Genomic DNA, 18,322 nt, shown 5'->3' with positions numbered 1-18,322 from the left:
CAGGTGTGATGACCTCACGGCCCCGCATTCACTGCTTTGCCCCCAGTGCCTGGGGGGAAGTGCCTTGGCCTTCTTGAACCTCTAACTGGCAAAGAGGGCCAGCTGAATGGCAGCTAGAAATAGAAACCAAGCTGTGTGGCTCCCCTGCAGTCCCCCGGTGCCTTGTCAGGATGGCCCCAGTTTAGCGTCTGGATCCAAGGTGGGGTTAGCGAAACACCAGCAGAAGGATGGCTCCTGCCAGCCAGGAGCATTGCCCTGTGGTATGGCACCCTGAGCCGGAGCCAAGGAGAGGGTGGGACGGGAGTGGTCTCCAGGAGGTCTGTTCCTTTGAACAATCGGTGTGACTCCCTTGCGTGTCTTTCAGAGAGGGCATGCACCAACCACTGTGGACCCCTTGCCTTCTTGCTGCAAGCAAGGATCTCCTGAAGGGATGCTGGAGCAGGAGTCTGCTGTGCAGGTAGAAGGGGGGAAGGGGCGCGTTCATTGTCTTGCAGCAGGCCCCGGGCCCTACAAAGGGCCTGGAGCTGCTGTCGCTAGACCTCATTTGCCACTTCAGTTCCATCTCGGTGTCCTTCGTTTGGGACTGTGCCCAGCCAAGGTCTGCAGAGACCAGAGAACAATCTGGGGTCTTCTGCTAACTGCTTCTGGCCCGGCCTGCTTTGCACAGCACAGACCAAGAGACAGCGTGGTGCTGGCCACTGAGCTGTTTCATTTTGCTTTGTATTTCTGAAGTTTCATCTTCCCTCGTACTGCTTGAAGAGCAGGGTTCATGCACGTGGGCTCCTCCCTGTTTACAGCTCGCAGACATGTTTATGCAGTATTCTGGGGCATGGCACTGGCCAAACGCTTCGTGTCCAACCTGGCAGCTCTCCCCAGGCCCCTGACGTGGAACAACCTGTAATCTCCAGACTCCAGGCAGGACCCCCCCCGCCAGGCCGGCATGTAGGCCAGTGACTGCAAGTGGTGATAGGGTGCAGTCCTGCTGCTGATAAACCTCTTCCAGACGGGCTGCTCGCACTTGGTGGGGCTGCAGTGTTCAGTGTGAGCGTGCTGACCAGCGCTGCAGACCCTGGCTGCCTGGGGCGGGCTGACTTCCTCCTGCAGCGATGCCATGCCTGCATTACTTGAGGGTGAGTACTTGGGCATGGTAAGGGGCTCGCTAGGCAGCACCAGGGGGAGAGGAATCAGCTCAGTTCTCAGGGTGCTGGTCTGCATGCGGGAGTTTAGATATGTCCTGGCCAGTAACATGGACTTAAGTCTGGTGCAGAGAAAATGTCCCTTGTCCTGAAAAGATTGCAGCCAAATGGACCATAGAATGGCAGGAAGGGTTTTCTGCCCTTCTTAGTTCGCTGGGAACTTGCCTAAGGTCATGCTGGGAGCCAGTGGCAGAGCCTGCTGTTGAATCCAGAAGGGCTAGGTCCCCGTGGCGCTGTACTTGCCCTGTCCTTCTCACCGCTGCTTTGCTGGCAGAAGGAAGGTGCCCTCAAGTGGTTTTTTTGCACTATTGTAATGGTAAATGTTGATTTCTGTGTTGTCATCTTTCTCATTTTCCCCACACGAAGCTTGGGCCAGGTGCACGGGATGACGTTTCTCTCTGGGCACAGTGCAGCACAGGCTCTGTGGAGGAGCAGGTGGCTGTGCTGCGGCGGCTTTGCTGGCGTGTCCTCACCAGGGAGCTGCTGGCAGAGACACATGGCCAGGCCTGGGCTTCAGGTGCTTTCCTGTCAATGCTTTCTTCCCTGCATGGCTTCCAAAGGCTGCACCCTGAGTGCTGGCTGGACCAGCCTGGCTGAACACTGCTGGCAGTAAATCCATCGCAGCCGTGGCACAGGGACTGTTCTGCCGCTCCTCAGCGCGTGCGGGTCCCAGCAGAAAGCCCCCTTCTCGGCGCTTTTGCTTGTGCGGGCAGAAAAACAGGTGTGGATCAGCTCTGCTGAAGCAGAGGCAGAGAGTGAGTCAGAACAGACTGCAGAAATTAGGAGCGGTTTATAGGCATCACTAGAAAAGATAAGTTTCTCCAGGGGGCACCAGGACAGACCCTGATGGCACAGTCTGGACTCCAGCACATCTCCTGAGCCCCAGGGCACTGCCCAGAGCCCAGGGCAGGCTGGAGGCTGGCCTGCAATGGCTTGCGTCAGGCAGGCTCAGAGCATGTCTTTGCTTTCCCCTTGCACTGGCAACCTGCTAGAGCCCTCTCAGCTCCCCAGTGTTCAGTGCACACACCTGCCTGAGCTATGTCACGGTCCAAGGAAGGAAGTGCATTAGGAAAGTAGGAGATAAAAGGCAGTTACAGTGCTGCTGCATCTTTCTCAGCAGCTGTAAACCCTGTTATGTTGTTAGAAGAGGTGTAGTGCTGGAGCAAAAAGCTCTCGTGTGTTGTCTCCAGTCACAGTCTATATATTTTCTGGTGAGGTAAAAATAGCTTTTCTTTTTCAGGATATGCAGAGAGCAGAGGCTCCTGCTAACATCAAAGGAGAGTGACAGCTTTCCCCTGGGTGTGCGTGGCCTCAGCTGGCAGGAGCATAGATGTGTTAATTCTTGCCTTGCTTTGGCTATGTCTGAAAGGAACAATGTCCTGGTCACCAGCTCCCTGCTCAGACCTCTTGACCAGCCCCTGTTCCTCACTCCACTCACTGCTGCTGGACCCAGCACCGTACTTCATTAGAGAAGTGGTGGTTTGCGAATGACAGAACAAGATCTTGATATTACTACTTAGAAAATGCATTGATAGCAGGTGGGAACTGACAGAGGCGACCTTTCATAGAGCTGTAGGCTGTAGCACCAGGGGATCCTTATCAGAAGGATCAGTCTGCTGTGCAGGGGCAGCTCCCAAGTCCTTGCTCAATGCAGATTAAGCTGTTTCTGATATCCACCCTGCTCACAGTCCTGAACCTGTTCCAGCTTCAGCAGCTAGCAAAGGGGACCTGTGAGGGGGGAAGGAAGGAGCCAAATGGCGATGTAGATGCTGTCTGTATCTGAATATGCTCAGCAGGGGCCGAGTTAACCTTGGCCCTGAACTGCACCACCAGTGACAGTCCAGAACTGCCTCGCCTGTTAAAAGTGCCTAAAAACAGGCTTTCCGAAAGCTAGTTACTCATGACTATGTAACGATGGAGGATCGTGCGTGATGGAGAGGCTACTCTGGTGCCTGCCCATGAAAGCTTGCCTCCTCTTCAGTACTTTCAAAATGCTAATTGACAAGTTGCCTGCCTTCGCACAAACCTGCCAGGGGCCCTCCTTCTTTTGCTTTGGGGTTTCTCCTCTGCCCGCTATGCTGAGTGCTCTTCCAGCTCTAACAGCCCCGTGCCACAGTAACACGAGATCATCTTTAATTTCCTGCATGCTCCGATTCAACTGCTGCAAGATGGTTGGGCTCCCCCTTGCATTCTGGTCTGGGGATCTCTGCTGGGCACATAAACCCTTGGGCTCTGTGGTACTGCCTTGGGGAGGCCTGAGGCTATTGTGAAATCTCCACTCATCAGAAGGGGGCGTGGGGAAAGGGTTTACTCAGGATGGTGCATGAAATGGGAACAAACTCGCTTGGCAGATGGCTTCCAGAGATGACCTCTTGTGCCTTGACTCTCATCAGTCCTATTAGGATCTGCAGACCTGTCCTAAATCACGTGGGCAGAGGTGCAGATGATTAGAGAACAGAACTTGGGCATATGGATTTATGTCTTAAATTGTGTGGGCAGGGGACGAGAATGACGAGAGGACAGAATTTGGGTATATGGGTTTATCCTTTTATCTGATGAATTTTCCCAATGCTTTTGCTATTCTCTTTCATCTGGGTTTGCAGTATGTGCCTGGTAGCCTGTTCTCCGTGCTCCGCTGGCTGCCTGCCTGAGGCTTTGCTACTGTGGCCTCTCTGGAGATGCCGTGCTCTGCTGAATGCTGTCTTCTGCTCTGGCAGAAGACCTGCCAGTAGGTTTTGTTTCCACTGCAGGCACCACTGAGACTGTCAAGTTTCTGTGAATAGGAGAGAAAGTTCCTGTAAGGCAGACAGCGTGATTTCTGTTTCTGGGCATTGTGAGTTGAATCTCTGATTCAATTTACCTGATCTTCCCTGATCATGTTAGAGAAACCCTAGGTGCCATCTTTGATTGCTGTTTCCAGGACTGGGATATTCTTCTCATCTGATGAGAAGGGATCCATGTTATCACCTGCAGACCTGGGCACGTGATGTCTGCAAGGCAGGGAGGTCCAAATGAGCTCTGGCTCCAGAGAAATCCCTTGGTTAGGCCTAAAAGTAAACCACTGAGGTAAAGTTTTGCTCTCTCTGCTGGAAATAATGCCTCAAAGGTGGGGATCGTGCCCACTACTGGACACAATCCCACATGGCAAAGAAATGTCACAGCAAGCGTCAAGGGCTGTTGCCAGGTTTATTGCACTACCTCTCTGGCTGGCAGCGCCAACCTTAGGTTCCAGCACCCTGGCATTGCAACTGGAAGTGGCTGGATGACCTCCTTGATGCGAGTTAGACCTTTCCCCACCATCTAGGTGGGATACCCATAGCAGTACATGGCTTTGGTGCTAGGCTTCAGGTTTGCATCTCACTGCCAGTTGTGGCTTTTGTTTGTTGGGGTGATTGTGTGGTGCCCAGCCTGCCCTGTCCTCTGCTCCATGAGCCTGTGGCAGTCTGGCTCTTGTTTCCCCCTGTTCACCATCACACTGGCCACATACAGGAGGATGTGTGTGTCTGCTTGGCAAGGCCAAAAGCCACTGCTGCCTCCCCAGACAGGGCCAGTGCTAAAACTGTGCCTCCCCCTTAGCAGCAGCACATGATGCTCAGGAGGGATTGTGGCCCTCCTGCTGCTGTTTTTCTGCTGTTCACACAGTTTGCGCTCCCAGTTTGCAATATGCCTCAGCTGACTTTGCTCCTAATGTATCCCAGAGAAAGGGTGGCACATGTTGCTTCTGGTAAGGGGTTTCGACAGTGTTGGAACAATGGAGCTGCAAACAGATGCCTGCAGTGTGTGGAGCAGGAGCTGCTAAGCTCCTTGCTGGAAGGAGCACATGGCTTCAAAAGAATACAAAAGAGACAAAAGGGTTTGAAGATGCAGAGTTATCATTAGTGGCAAAACTCATGAGACAGCAAGAAACCTGCGTACTGGTTTAATTGGGCGTAGTTGCTTTCAAGATCTTTGCTACAGAGCAGCCATAGGAAGCTTTCCATGCAGCAGAGCCTGCTGCTCTTCACTGGCAGGCCTGGAAGAAACACACCTGAACGAGTGCAGGGCTGGCAGGAGGGTGCCTGCCCCAAGGACGATGTACATGGGCCTGGTCTGCATCCTGCCTCCGGCACGCAGGGACTACGGCAAACCCACCACGCAGCCAGCTTCCCTCCCTTCACATGCAGGCAGCGGCCATGCTGCTCAGCAGCAGAGCAGACCCAAAATTGCTGGCCACCTGGTTTGCCGTTTGGCAGAACGCATTTTGCTCCCCAAGGCATAGGAAGTAATTTGTTATTTGAAGTCTGTATCGCAGTTCCTCTTCTCTGGTGTTAAGAGCAGCACTGCTCTTCAGTGAGGGCAGAGGCTCTGAAGATACACGGCAGAGACCAGGGAAGGGTAAAGGCAGGGACCGAACCATCTGAGGATTGAGACTCTGGGTTCCCTGTCGCACCACATATTTCGATTGCAGAGCAGGTCTGGCTGCGTGGTACCTCTAGGTAGACAGTGAAGAAAATACAGCCCATTTCAAAAAACCTCAGTGACTTCAAGCTCCCCCACTCTTCCCTCTCTGTAACTAGTCCTTGCAGCTCTTCCAATGGAGCAGGGAATCAGCTGGTTTCAAGCATGAAAGCTCTGTGTTTCTGCAGGCAGTGAGATGGTCCCGTGGATGCCCGCAGCCCCTTGGGGGGGGTGCACTGCCCTCACTGCCTGCGTCTGTGCGGCATGGGCAGCACTGCTCTCCGGGGACGGCTGGAGTCTGAGACCTGTTGGAAAGGGCACCCAGTCCCTTTCTTTTGGCATCTTTGGCCCTCTGCATAGCAGGACACCTTCCCAGGCAGTCACACGTACCAGTGCGCGCATCCCACCTCCTCTGGAGCTCCTCAGCAAGAAGCTGGCGCAGCCCTTCCTCACACCGGGCGCTGTATGAACAGCCAAAGGGTTGCAGTCCCTGCTCAGGCTGCCTTGTTGCTCCAGCAGAACTGCAGGTAGAGGAGGCAAGTGGGCAGATAGGGTAAAGAGGGCAGTGTAGCAGGATGCACATGTGCCTTTTGCCAGTCTGGAACAGTGTGGCGACTTGCCTCTTGCCTGTCTTTGTTTCCCAGAAAACACTGTGAGATCAGCACAAGTCCCTGAACTCATTTGCGCTTGGGACTCATCTATTTGCAGCATTTAGCAGCTTGTACAGAGTGGGCTCCTGACAAAAGTGGCCACCTTTCCCAGAAGGAGGCAATGTTGGGACCCTCCCTTGCTTTATCAGTGATGTGCAGAAGGCGCTGGCGGCAGCTCCTCCCTGGGTGGGAGCAAGAGCCTGGCACTGCCAGAGGAGATTAGAGCAGGACTGCGACCACAGCCAGAAGACAGAGCAGGATTACCGAACCTCAGACTGCAGCCCTTGAAATCCAGCCTGAGCTTCTGGTTTGGCAGAATTTCCCCTTTGCTTATTGCCTTAGCCACGGCTGCAATGCAATGGGTTTGGTCAGGGCCAGGCTTCTCATGTTGGGGTGAGGAGCTGGGAGATTCATCCACTGGCAGTGATGCTTTGTGGTGCAAGGCTGTGAGAGCAGGAGGACATCTATGAATAGGAGCAGAGGAAGCCACTAATCAGGGCCAGGAGAGGGAAAGGGAAAAATTTAGATTGTCAGCAGACAAGGGGAGCTTTTTCCTGAAAGAAGAGAAAGGGAAGGAGAATAGAAGCACAGTACGATTGCTGTGCTATGTTTTTTACTTTAGAAGGTCTTGGAGCACTTTGCAAAGTCCTAATCTGAGGCTTCTCTCTTGGGGAATTGCTGGCAGGAGCCTCCTGACACTTTGCAACTCAAATGTCCACAAGTCTGTGGAGCATGACACCTGTGTGTAGGATTTAGCATCTGTGTAGGAGTGCAGGAGGTACATAATAGCAAGAGAGGTGGCTTATTTTCTCCCCTGGAATAACTCCTTCATGGAAGGCAAAGGAAAATGGAAAGAAACACTACAAACTCCAAAGAAAGGAAAACGAGTAGAGGCAGTCTTTGCATCTGGAAGCAGTTGCTGTGTATCCTAGGGCACGTGGGTAGCAAGTGACTGCGTGTGCACATGTGTACAAATACCGGGGGGTGCATGTAGCATGCCCATGCCACGCTTTGTGCTTAGTAGTGGATGGTAACTGTGCGATGTGTGTGTGTCTGTGTTTAGGGACACTGGTGGTGTGCTGACTGGGATATCTATCTTTTTGATATGCACATCTACTTGTGTCCATCAGATCTCTGCATTTCTTGCTGTCACTGCTCCCTTTTGCTGAAACTCAGGAGATGGCAGTGACCCAATCTGTACTTCAGTTTGGGCTGAATCGCTGGCTAATCAAGTGTTGTCTTGATCTCTGTGACGCCCCAAAGTAAGGCAAGCTGTTGTGAACGAATGCCCCTGAGCGATAGGTAGGCAGTCCCAACATGCACACTGACATCAGAAGGGCAGTGTGACTGCAGATCTATTCCCTTGCTTTTACCATTTGAGCTGAGCTATCCCTTCTTCCGTGGCTGCATGTGTTGTCTGTCTGCTGGTGCCTGGTGTCCTGCATCCCTCTGTGCATCTCTAAGAGCTGCCTGCTGAGCACGGCCAGCAGAAGGGCAGGACCTCTGAAGCCTCAGCACCTTCGCCGAGGCCCTGGCCCCAGCACCCAGCGGGGTGAGGGAGAACCGCGACCCCTCTCCTCCATGGCAGGCGTTACCTGTGAAATACTGGGCTCCTGGGCACGTCTGCAGGGCTGCTCTGTCTGTGCTGTTCCCGAGATGGTACCTGCAGCTCTGACCCGCTCCCTGCACTTGGCAGCAGTCAGCTGCTTTCCGGAGGCGGCTTGGTATTAAATATCCTGTCTGACACAGTAATGGAGAGAAAATGAACAAATTCCATTAGCGGCTGGCGATCCCTGCAGGGTCTGCGTTGGAGCGAGGAGGGAGCCTGTATTTTTAGATAGAATGCAATGTAACTTACTGGCTCTCTCAAAGCTGGGGAGTAGATAACCAAGGAGGGAGAGAGGGGACACCGGGCTCAGGTTTCAGCTGAAGTGAGGACTATGGCAGCACGAAAGGGCAGGTCCGCTCCAGACGTGGCTGTGAGTATACAATGCACTTCTCCTTCGTAACGTTGGAGACCTCCGCTTCGCTTTTCTGCTTGCTTTCTGCCTGTGGTCTCTGCTGGTGGGCATGCTGGGGCTTCAGGAGCCCCTTTGCTGCTGGAGCTCGTACAATTTTACCATTTTAAATCTTCTCAGCTCCATGTGTGTCCCATGGGTGGGAGAGCCTGGCTGAGCTGTGCTTTGATTTTCCAGAGGGTTTGCTGTCGAAGGTCTGTGCTGTGGCTGGCATGCTGGCAGCGCAGCTGAGGTGCTGCCCTGTCATTGATCCTCACCGAGATGTAGAGGCTTCTAGCAGGGTCTGGAGTTGGAAAAGCTCTTTGCATTCAGCCTGTTGCTTGAAGCTGTCGGTGTTTCCTCGCTAGACCCCAGACAGCACTCAGGGCTCAGAGTACAAACGTGCACTGCTAGGGACAGTGCTGGAGCTGCCTTCTGCCTCCTACAGCAGATCGTCCTCTACGAGCAGAGCACTGAGGTGCCACATCGTGTCTCCTCTGTGCCCACAGCCCTCCTCAAAGCCGTCAGCTCTGCCGTGAATCTGGGGGTTCTCCTGGATGGACAGGGCTCTCCTCTGAGGCGGCAGCCAGTGGAGCCAGCTGGCAGAGGCGGTCTTGCAATCGGCACGTGTTCCCCCCGCACGTGGAGCCTGCGCGCCGGGATGGGGCATGGTGGTGCTGCCCTGCTCCGCCTGTCCCTCTGCCCCAGGGGCGGCCCAGGAGGGGCCATGGCACCCGGCCACTGCTGCGGGAGCCTGGGCCCACCTCTGCAGGGTGTTCCTGGCATGGTGGAGACCGGGACACCCTGTCCATGGGCCTGGCTGCTGCAGGGTGGTGGGCCCAGGACAGGGCTGCATTTCTTTGTGGTAGGAGGGTCAGGCAGAAAGGATGGGCTGGGGGAGGCAGACGGAGGAGAGCAGAAAGCGGCTGAGTTGCGCTGCTCCAAAGTCCGAATTTGGATAGCTGAGGCTGCAAAGAGAAGGGAAGAGAGAAACCCTGAACCCATTTGGTGCATCATCCTGCCCAGGTCTCCCTCCAGTCCTCTGTGCTCATGCTGCTTCCAGCTCCTCTCCAGGAGCTTCCTCATCCTGGGTGCTCCTCGGCATCCAGGCTGTGGGTGCTACAGGGTGGCCTGGGATGGCAGGATGTAGGCTCTCGTAGCACAGGGGGTCCTTTGGTCAGTCCCAACGTGAGTGGTACAAGAGGGGTTTTGATTTTTTATTGGAGCTGAAGGCAGAGGAGTGTGTCCTGCGCCCTTGCCATGGATGTCTCCTGGCTCTTTCCTGCAGATAGCCCTTTGGGCTGGACCTAGCAGGCAGGCACCAGCTCGTAGTTACCAGTCCAAGGTCCCAGCCTCACAGAGCCACATCACTGCATTTCCACCTTGTTGTTCTCCAGCTTCTGGTGAGCCATCCCATGGCCTTCATTTGCTGCCTTACACTGCTAAATAGCGTGGCTTGAAGTATTGCTGTGCCTTGCCTGTGGTGGTTATGTTTTAGTGGTGCAGGCAGGCACTGCCTTGTTTCTGTTGGAAACGAGAGTTGTGACTTTCCTGGCTGCAGGGTGCTCGGCCACAGTCATTCTCCCCAATGCTGGTCCTTGAACTCCCCGCCGCGGCTACCCAGCGGTTTCTGGAGGCCCGCAAGGGTGTGCTCACCACAGCTGCATTCTAAGCCTCGTCCATCTCTGCAGTCTCTCAGCCAGGACACGGAGGCGCTTCCTAGGCCAAGGGAGGCTGCCATGGTTGGAGTCCCCTTAGAGCTTCCTCCCTACTGCACCCGCAGTGCTGGGACGAGCTGCAGACCTCGCGTGGCTCTCCTACCCCATCACCTGGATGCTCTTCACTCTAAGTCCAGGTCCCAGCCCTGCTTCTTCCTGTCTAATTTGGGGCACCTTGGTCTGTCCCAGCAGTTCCCACCTTGACCTGCCTAGCCTCTGCCTTTTCTGCCTCGTCTCTGTAGTCATGTTCTCTGCAACCGAGTAAAGAGCTGACCCTGTGCTGGTGATGGGGGAGAACAGGGGGACTCAGTCTCATGCTTTTTCTTTTTTTCCCCAAGGCCGACGCTGCAACCAGTTTCTTGAGAGCTGCAAGATCCGGGAATCTGGACAAAGCCTTGGATCACCTCAGGAATGGGGTAGATATTAACACCTGCAACCAGGTAGGTGAAATCCGCAGGGCTTCTGGTACCACCTCTAGTTCATGTGAAAATGTGCCACGCGGTGGCTCCCCCAGGCCCAGCGACAGTCACTGCTCCCCTTCCGTACACTGCTCCCATAGGATGGAGGTTCCCCATGTCTGCTTGCTTGCACTGCTCTGCGTATCCGATTGGGAGCACCTGCCCTGATCCCACAGTCCTACCTGCCATGGAGCAGGGTGTAAGTTGGCTGGTAATAACTTGCCTGCCAGAGGAAGTTCAAAAACTTCGTGGGAGAGGCTGCCTGTCCTGGCCCTGCTCCCCTCCCACGCCTGATGTGCCTGGCTCCTGATGAAGCGTCGAGGGGGTGAGACAAAAGAGGTGCCCGGCGTGGTGGAGGGCAGCAGCAACTCTGCTGCGCATAGGTGATTTATTTCCTGGGGACGATCTGCTCTGCAAAGGCACTGTGCAGTCTCCAGGCATGTGTCTCCGGAGCTGTGGAGGGCTGGGTTGGGTGCGCAGAGGTGTGGAGGGCTGAGGGCTGGGTGCACAGAGCATGGAGCCGCAACCACCGGTGTGGTGGGGGATCCCTGGGGTGCAGAGGTGAATGTGCTGGCAGATCCCATCCTGCTCTCATCTGCACCACCCACTTGCCAGGCTCCAGGCTGCTGGCACAGGGGCTTCTGACCAGAACTGGGCTCAGGGAGAGGCCACGCAGGGCTGACCAGCCTGAGAGCTGCCCCTTGCTGGGGAGGCTTCCACAGCTGAACTGGGTGGAAACTGGTCCTGTGCTGGGGAGGAAAGCGGCTGACCAGAAGGCAGATCTGGACCGAGTGTCTTTGGGGCAGGGAGGGCAGCAATAGCCATAAAGACCTGGGGAGCCTGGCAGTACCGGCTGGAGCGTAGCAAAGGGCATTAAGGTGTAAGCAGAGAGGGAGATCTGAGGCTCCTGTAGGGTGACAAGCAACTGGGACACCTGGGAGGGGCTCAGCCGCTTATCAGAGGGCAGAGCAGATAAGTAACTGTGAAGAGTGGAGCACAGTGGCTGGGTTGTCGCAGGAATCACTCTTGGGGATATTCCCCTCGCCTGCAGTGCTCAGGCTTTAGATTCCCAGAAGCTGCAGTTTAATAAAGCAGGGGATGTTTGCAAAATGCCAGTCTTGGTGGGTTGGGAGGTGTTGGGCAGGTGGAGCCCCTCCCAGCCCAACGCAGACAGGTCTGTCCCAGGAAAGGAGAGCTGCAGGCGCAGAGGAACTGTTTGCACATAAGCGACAGAACATTTTGTATCTGTGTAGCTGCCAAATGCAAGTGGCTCAGCCTGAAATGGGGTAGGTGCTGTAGGGAGAGACTCCGGGGGCTTGGGCTGAGCAGGGGGCACAGCAACCGAACCGTCAGCTGCTTTCCAGAGCAAAGTGATGCTGTGGGGGCTGACCTGGCAGGTAGCACAAATCTGTGTTCACCTGGTTCAGCATCAAGTCCCCAAACCAAGCGTAGTTCAGACCTATTGATTTGTGCACTGCAGTGGCCCGTGCAGTTACTGCAGACAGGTTCCCCCAGGAAATGTCACCGTCTCCTTTTCTTTTCTTAGTGATGGTACCATGCAGGGATGCTGGGCTTCTGCAGACCCCTGGGGCACACTGCAGCTTGCATTCTCCTTTCTGGGACACTAGATGGGGTTTGGGGAAAGCTCAGGAGATGCTCGTTTTGTTCATCACTGTATTATCTGCATTATTAATTCATAATGAGCATCCAGATACTCTCACAGATTTCTGTCCTGGGGCTGTGCGGGGACATATGGGATTTAGATCAGAGGGGTCTTGCAGGGAGAAGAGGTAGAAGATTTTCAGTTTCAGAGTCCTTTGAAGATGAGCTTTTCCATAGGGTCCTGTTGGTGGCTTAGAGGCTCTGACCCCATAACCATTTTGGAGATGTACAGGGTTTGAGAAGAGGAGAGGCCATGCAGCATGCTCTCAGCACTGGGCTGCAGGACTTGGCCTGCGCTCGGCACTGAGCAGATCGCGTGTTTGCACCTGGCAGGATCTGCCAAGTTGCTGTGCTTCGTTTCAGAATTTGGCCCAGTCATTAAACCCAACTGCTGCTCCTGTAGTCTCTCCTGGGGGAGCAGAAGCCCCTGTAATTGAGCCACAGCAGCAGGCCAGTCGCTGGAAGCGAATGAGTCATGCTGCTCCTGCTTCCGAACGCTTACCTACGAACGAGCAGAGACAAATAGGTGTTTAATGCACCCGCCGCTCCCTTACAGGCCTCTGGGAAAGCAAGTCGACGTATGAGGCACTTCTTTCAGTGACATCTTTGCGCTGGTTCCTGCCATCTCCCTGAGGTTAGATGGCACTTTGGGGTTTCCTTCTGAGGAATATCAGACCTGTGGGAAAGGTCCAACCTCACATGTCCTGTATAGAATAAAGAGGGATATATGTGGTCAGACCTATCCCACAGGCCCTGTATTCTTACTGAAGTGCAGAGACCTTGACATGCCATCTGATCTTCATCCCGCCGATTTCATCGCCTTCATTGCTGCCATCTGCATCGCTGTCTTCATCATTCACCTCTCTCGTGTTTTGAATTCCTGCATGCTCCCATCTCATCCATGAGGAGCCGGAGGCCTGAGGATGAGCGCGCCTTGCTGCCAGGACCCTCACTAGCAGGGAACAGCGCTGCGCTAGTCGGCAGGTCTCTGTTGGGGTGGCCACTCACAGTCCTGATGGGCAAGCCAGGGCCAGGTCCCGCTTTGGTACAGGCGAAGTGCAAAGTCCGCCTTTTGTGTTTTCTGGGCTGCGTTTGTCAGTGACATTGACAGCCAGTGACTGGGATTTTTGGGAAGCATTTGCGGCACTTAGTGAGGAGAATACAGCACCTTTCAAATTAAGCACATCCTGTGGCGGTTTTGGGTCAGAGGAGCTGTCAAGCCAAGGGAAATGCGCAAAACAGCCCGCATTGTTCCAGCAGCAGAAATATCGACGGGCCGCTGGGAAATGATCTTCTGCAAACATTGTGCTTATTGCTGTAAGGCCAGAGAATAATGATTCCTCACAGGTTTTTAGCATTCAAAAGGTTATTTATGAATCCCCTGTGTAGAAGGGCATATGTGCTGAGGAGAGGAACCGAGCATCTGTGGTCTTGCACTGCAGGCGTTTGTTTTGTGAGTCTAACTGGGAAAAAGCGCGTGTGTCTGTGGCCATATCCAACTTGGGAGGTCACGAAGATGAAGGTGTCAGTGACCATCTGTATGGAGTCGTGTAGGTGTGTCTTAGTCAGAGAAGCTGGGCTTGACCGAGGTGATGGCTCAGTGGTTGGGGAGCATTTCTTTTCGGTGGCTCTCTTCTGTGGGTGTTGCAGAATTCCCGCTTCATTTTCCCTTGGAAGCAGGCCTTTTGTGCTTGAGGCTCTAGGAGACTTCAGAGTTGGTATGCTGAAGAAGCCTGTGGGTTTTTAGGATTTTGCTCTTTGTGGTGTAATCAGAGTTGAGCAAAAGAATCTGTGACTCTGACTGTGATCCTGGATAGCCCGTGCTTTGAGAGAGGGTGGAAAACCTTTTTCCAGTACAGTAACAGTCTTCAAGCTGTTCTAAGCATAAAAGGAGTACTGAGGGCTGGAACTGGAGCCTCCCTGGGAATTTTCTGCTCCCCTACCTATATTCAGGTAGGGATGAAGCAATTCTGTGACGTGACCTTCCAGTACTCTACAGGAGCCGAAGCAGATGGTTGGGAGGTGGAGTACTTGGGCAGGACTGTGTGCTCCCAGGGAGCTGGCGGCTCTGCCGCGCGACAGCATTGCGTAGGGATGAGTAAACATAGTGCATCCACCTGGGAGAAGTGAGGGACACGGGAAGTTTGCCTTATGGGGAAAAAGTGACATCTGAAATCGCCTGCAAGTATTTCACCTCTTTGCCAGCAAATATCCCAGCCCTTTTGTTGACATCTGGGAAGCAGAAGAGAGTGTCAGAAATAATGGAGCAGAAGCTGTTTTAGCAGCCTCTGGGGCGCTGACTGGCCTGATACCTCCTTCTGACAGCCCAGAGATGCTAAAAGGGCACTGGGCAGCCCTTTGCTCCTGGAGCACAAGTTCCACGTATAGGAAAAAGGCGAGCTAAACTGGGGCACACGCAGAGATATTCCTGAGAATTCACTTCAGTTGTTTAGGAGGTTCCTGGAGCTGGTGGAGCGTAGCAGTGGCACAGCCAACACTTTCTCTGCACCCTTTGCTGCAGTTAAACTCCGAGGGAGCAAAGCTGACCCTCTGCTGAGCATAGGCTGCAGGACGGGGCTGTTGGTGGGCAGTCTGCGAAGCCAGGAGGAAGCTCCTGAACTGGTGTGAATTAAATTCGGCTGCTGCTTGATAAAATCATTGTCCCAGGCAGAGCTTCTTTCACTCACTGCACTTCTGCCTGTGTAAATGTTAAAGTTTAATGTTTGTATGCGCACTTACACAGGAGCTCTGGTCCATCCTCAATCTGGGCCATACACAAAGCTCTGCTCCGTGCTTTAGGTTTGGAAAGCCAGGCTGCGGACAGGCAATTGCAGGGAGGGACACCCCAAGGAAAGTCACCTGAGCAAAGATGGGAGTTGACATCAGGGATGTACCATGGGCAGGGAGGACTGAAACGGTGCCTGTGGCATCAAACACACACGCTGAGCTGTATTGCCACCCACCCGTAGGAAATCATCTACAGGGGCTGCGTGTTTTGCTCGTGAGAAACCTCCAGCGTTAGTCAGCAGCTTAGCATTCAGCACGCGGTTGCCCTGGCAGCGTGGAGATAACCACGGCTGGTCGTGCTGGGTGCCAGCACAGGGCTCGGGGGCGAGGTGAGGGCTCCTGCTCCCACCAACCTGCACTTTCTCCAGCGTGGGCCAAGTGCCCACAGTTGTGTCTGAACAGGAGCTCAGAGTAGGGGGTTCCCTGGAGAGCCCCAGCCCCAGCAGGTGACTAATGCCCCTCTCCCACCTTTTCTCCCTCCAGAATGGGCTGAACGCCTTGCACCTGGCCTCCAAGGAGGGCCATGTGAAAATGGTGGTGGAGCTGCTGCACAAGGAGATCGTTTTGGAGACAACGACCAAGGTGAGGACAAGGGATTCTGGTCACATTAGTCACAACGCCTCACCCTGCCATTGCTGGCAGACACGCCAGCAGTAGCTGAGCGGTGAATCATGCTGTTTGCTTTCAGCCACTGGAAGGGCTGTGCCGGTAGTGGTGCTGCTGGGCTGGGCCTGGAGACGTGGCTCTGATTTCAGCCCAGTGGAAGCCGTGCTGGGAACCTCCAAGTGGGTGGGAGGTTCCTCTCTACCCATGCCTCTTCCCCATGTGGGCAACGGGGGCCACTGTGAGCTCAAGAGGGGAGTAACAGAAGCCACAACACGTGCTAGCGCTGTCTGTGCTCGCATCCCCTGCTGGCACTGGCTGCCAGCTCCGGTCAGCCCTGTGTGCTGCAACACTGAGATGGTCTTGGTACCGTTGTCGCAAGCCTGGAGAGCTCTGGTGCTCCGTAAATAACATATCATTCTGTCCTTGCATCACCGCGGCGGGGTGTGGTTCTTGCTCAGCGACAAGAGAGACAATGCGCAAGCGAGCAGGGCTGACAAATGAGCAGCCTCCAGCACCATCTGAAGGGCTGTGAGAGCAGGAGGGGGCCTGGCTTCCCACCTCCCCACTGCTCTGGCAGCGCTCAGGGCGCGGAGCAGAGCCTGGCATTCTGCCACACCACCCAAAGGCACAAGTCGGAAGAGCCCGTGTCTGCATTTTCCATCCTGCTTATCATCCCTTAGCTCTGCTGGGGTGCCTTGGCTTCCAGGGCGCACACTGCAGTTTTGCCTGAAGATTGCCAGCTCAGCTCCCCCATCCTCCCTCCCCTCCTCGTCTCCTGGTGCTGGAGATACACAGAGCCTGACAGTGCACACAGCTTTTGCTGCCAGTAACTTCATGGGAGAGATGAAATCACTCTCTTCCCTGGCCAGCAAACGAGAAGGGTAGCTGCCTGCTCGGTAGCAGGGATGGGGCATGGAGCAAGGGCTGCCTGGCCCCCAGGCTTCCCCTGGCCAGCTGCTCTTTGCACGTGTGTTAGCACATGTCAGGCCCATCTTTCCCAGCGCTGTGGCTGCTCCAGCTCCTGAGCGCTGCCCTGTGGTGTCTTTCAGAAGGGAAACACAGCCCTGCACATTGCTGCCCTGGCTGGACAACAGGACGTGGTCCGGGAACTAGTGAACTACGGGGCCAACGTCAATGCGCAGTCACAGGTAGAGTGACCTGGGCTGGGGTGGGAAAAGCACCCAGCACGCTCGATGGTGGTGTCCTCATGGTGGGAGTTGTGCCCAGCACGGACGCTTCAGCAGCCCTTTACAGTTCCTCTCTAGTCCTGTTCAGGGGCAAGGACTGCTCTGCCAGAATCCTGAAAGAAGACGAGTGTGTGAGTGTTGGGGAGGGAGTCTTGAGGGATATTGGGAGACCAGCTTGGTCTCTCTGCTGAGGGAGTCCGTGGCAGCACACACAAGCACGCTGAACTCATCCTGGCAGGACTCGTGGCCAATGCCTCCCTGGCACAGCCATGAGGTCTCCAGCAACCCCTGCAGCTCTGCACGCTGTGCCTCCTTCTTTCTTGGGCCTGGTGGGGCTGCAAGCTCTTCAGCTTTTGGCTGATGGGAGAAACGTCCCTGAAGCAAGGGACAACAGTGGCAGTGAGTGGAAGGCAGTGTCTCCTGCACTGACTGTTGTGAAGCATTCCTCTGGTTCTTTCTGGATGTGGGGAGCCTTGGACTCCAGCTCTCTGTGATTGTTCCATCATTGCCAGTTTTTTCCTTTATCCCACCCACACTGTGTATGCATTTGCCCCAGTCCAATGAGCTGTGAGTGTGGGCGTTAATGGGGTGTAGGTCTGCAAGGAGCTTGAGAAACTCGAGGAAGAGTTGTGTTGATGTGCATGGCCTTGTGTTTGCAGAAAGGCTTCACACCCCTCTACATGGCAGCGCAGGAAAACCACCTGGAAGTTGTCAAGTTCTTGCTGGAAAATGGAGCCAACCAGAATGTAGCCACAGAGGTGAGTTCCTTGGGGAGGACCCCAGGGCGCTGCTTGTTGGGGCTGCTGTTGGGTGTGCCAGGGGCTGCCATGGCTCCTCGGCTCTCCCCGTCTCACCCACCTCTCCGTGGCAGGATGGCTTCACGCCACTTGCTGTGGCTCTGCAACAAGGGCATGAGAACGTGGTTGCTCACCTTATCAACTATGGGACAAAGGGTAAGGTCCGCCTGCCTGCCCTGCACATTGCAGCCCGCAACGATGACACTCGCACAGCTGCTGTGCTGCTGCAGAATGACCCCAATGCTGATGTCCTCTCCAAGGTGTGTGGCTTTCCCATCCTGTCTCTGGGAGCTTTCCCACATCCCCAGGGAGAACAGCAGCTTGGTATGCTGTATTTATCCATCATTTCAGCAGGGAGCATGTGTCTGGCTGGGCTGATCCCTCCTTCTTTCTCCTAGACTGGATTTACCCCCTTGCACATTGCAGCCCACTATGAGAATCTCAGTGTGGCCCAATTACTGCTGAACCGTGGAGCCAGTGTTAACTTCACACCCCAGGTGAGTGCAAAGTGGGACGTCTGCTGGGACTGGTACTGCTGCAGCACCAGAGGAGCCGGCTGTGCCTCCTTTCCATGTAGGTGCCGTGCAGAAGGTACCACAATGATGTATGTCTGGGGAGCTGCCATTAATAACCAGCCTTTTCTGCTATGTCTCCCCTCTGTCGGATGCAGCCGTGCATCCGATGTCGGATGCAAGCTCTTGGGAACCTTGTGTCCAGGCTGAGGGAAAGCTGGTGCTGTCACTGTAGGGCAGAGCTTATAGCCCCTGCAGTTCGCGTGCCTCTTCCAGTCCCCTGGGCGCAGCTTCTCTCCACAGCCTTTAGCTGCA

General features: G+C 54.8%; 1 protein-coding gene across 8 annotated transcripts in view; it reads left to right on the top strand.

Moving 5' to 3' along the window:
- Window positions 1-18,322, top strand: part of ANK1 (ankyrin 1) — a 62,655-nt gene that overhangs the window by 21,910 nt on the left and 22,423 nt on the right. For 6 of the 8 annotated variants that reach the window (XM_063358588.1, XM_063358584.1, XM_063358585.1 and 3 more), the window contains exons 2-7: window positions 10,337-10,438; window positions 15,389-15,487; window positions 16,561-16,659; window positions 17,358-17,456; window positions 17,570-17,755; window positions 17,894-17,992. In XM_063358588.1, the coding sequence (XP_063214658.1) occupies window positions 10,337-10,438; window positions 15,389-15,487; window positions 16,561-16,659; window positions 17,358-17,456; window positions 17,570-17,755; window positions 17,894-17,992 (684 nt within the window). Of the gene's footprint in view, window positions 1-971; window positions 1,131-8,133; window positions 8,263-10,336; window positions 10,439-15,388; window positions 15,488-16,560; window positions 16,660-17,357; window positions 17,457-17,569; window positions 17,756-17,893; window positions 17,993-18,322 lie in introns of those variants that run through there. The other 2 variants (XM_063358589.1, XM_063358587.1) reach the window with 2 other exon arrangements.

This window comes from Chroicocephalus ridibundus, chromosome 23 (genome assembly GCF_963924245.1).
Source record: "Chroicocephalus ridibundus chromosome 23, bChrRid1.1, whole genome shotgun sequence".
Classification (NCBI taxonomy): domain Eukaryota; kingdom Metazoa; phylum Chordata; class Aves; order Charadriiformes; family Laridae; genus Chroicocephalus; species Chroicocephalus ridibundus.
Note: the sequence above shows the minus strand (reverse complement) of the source record. Positions and strands in the feature narration are given on the sequence as shown.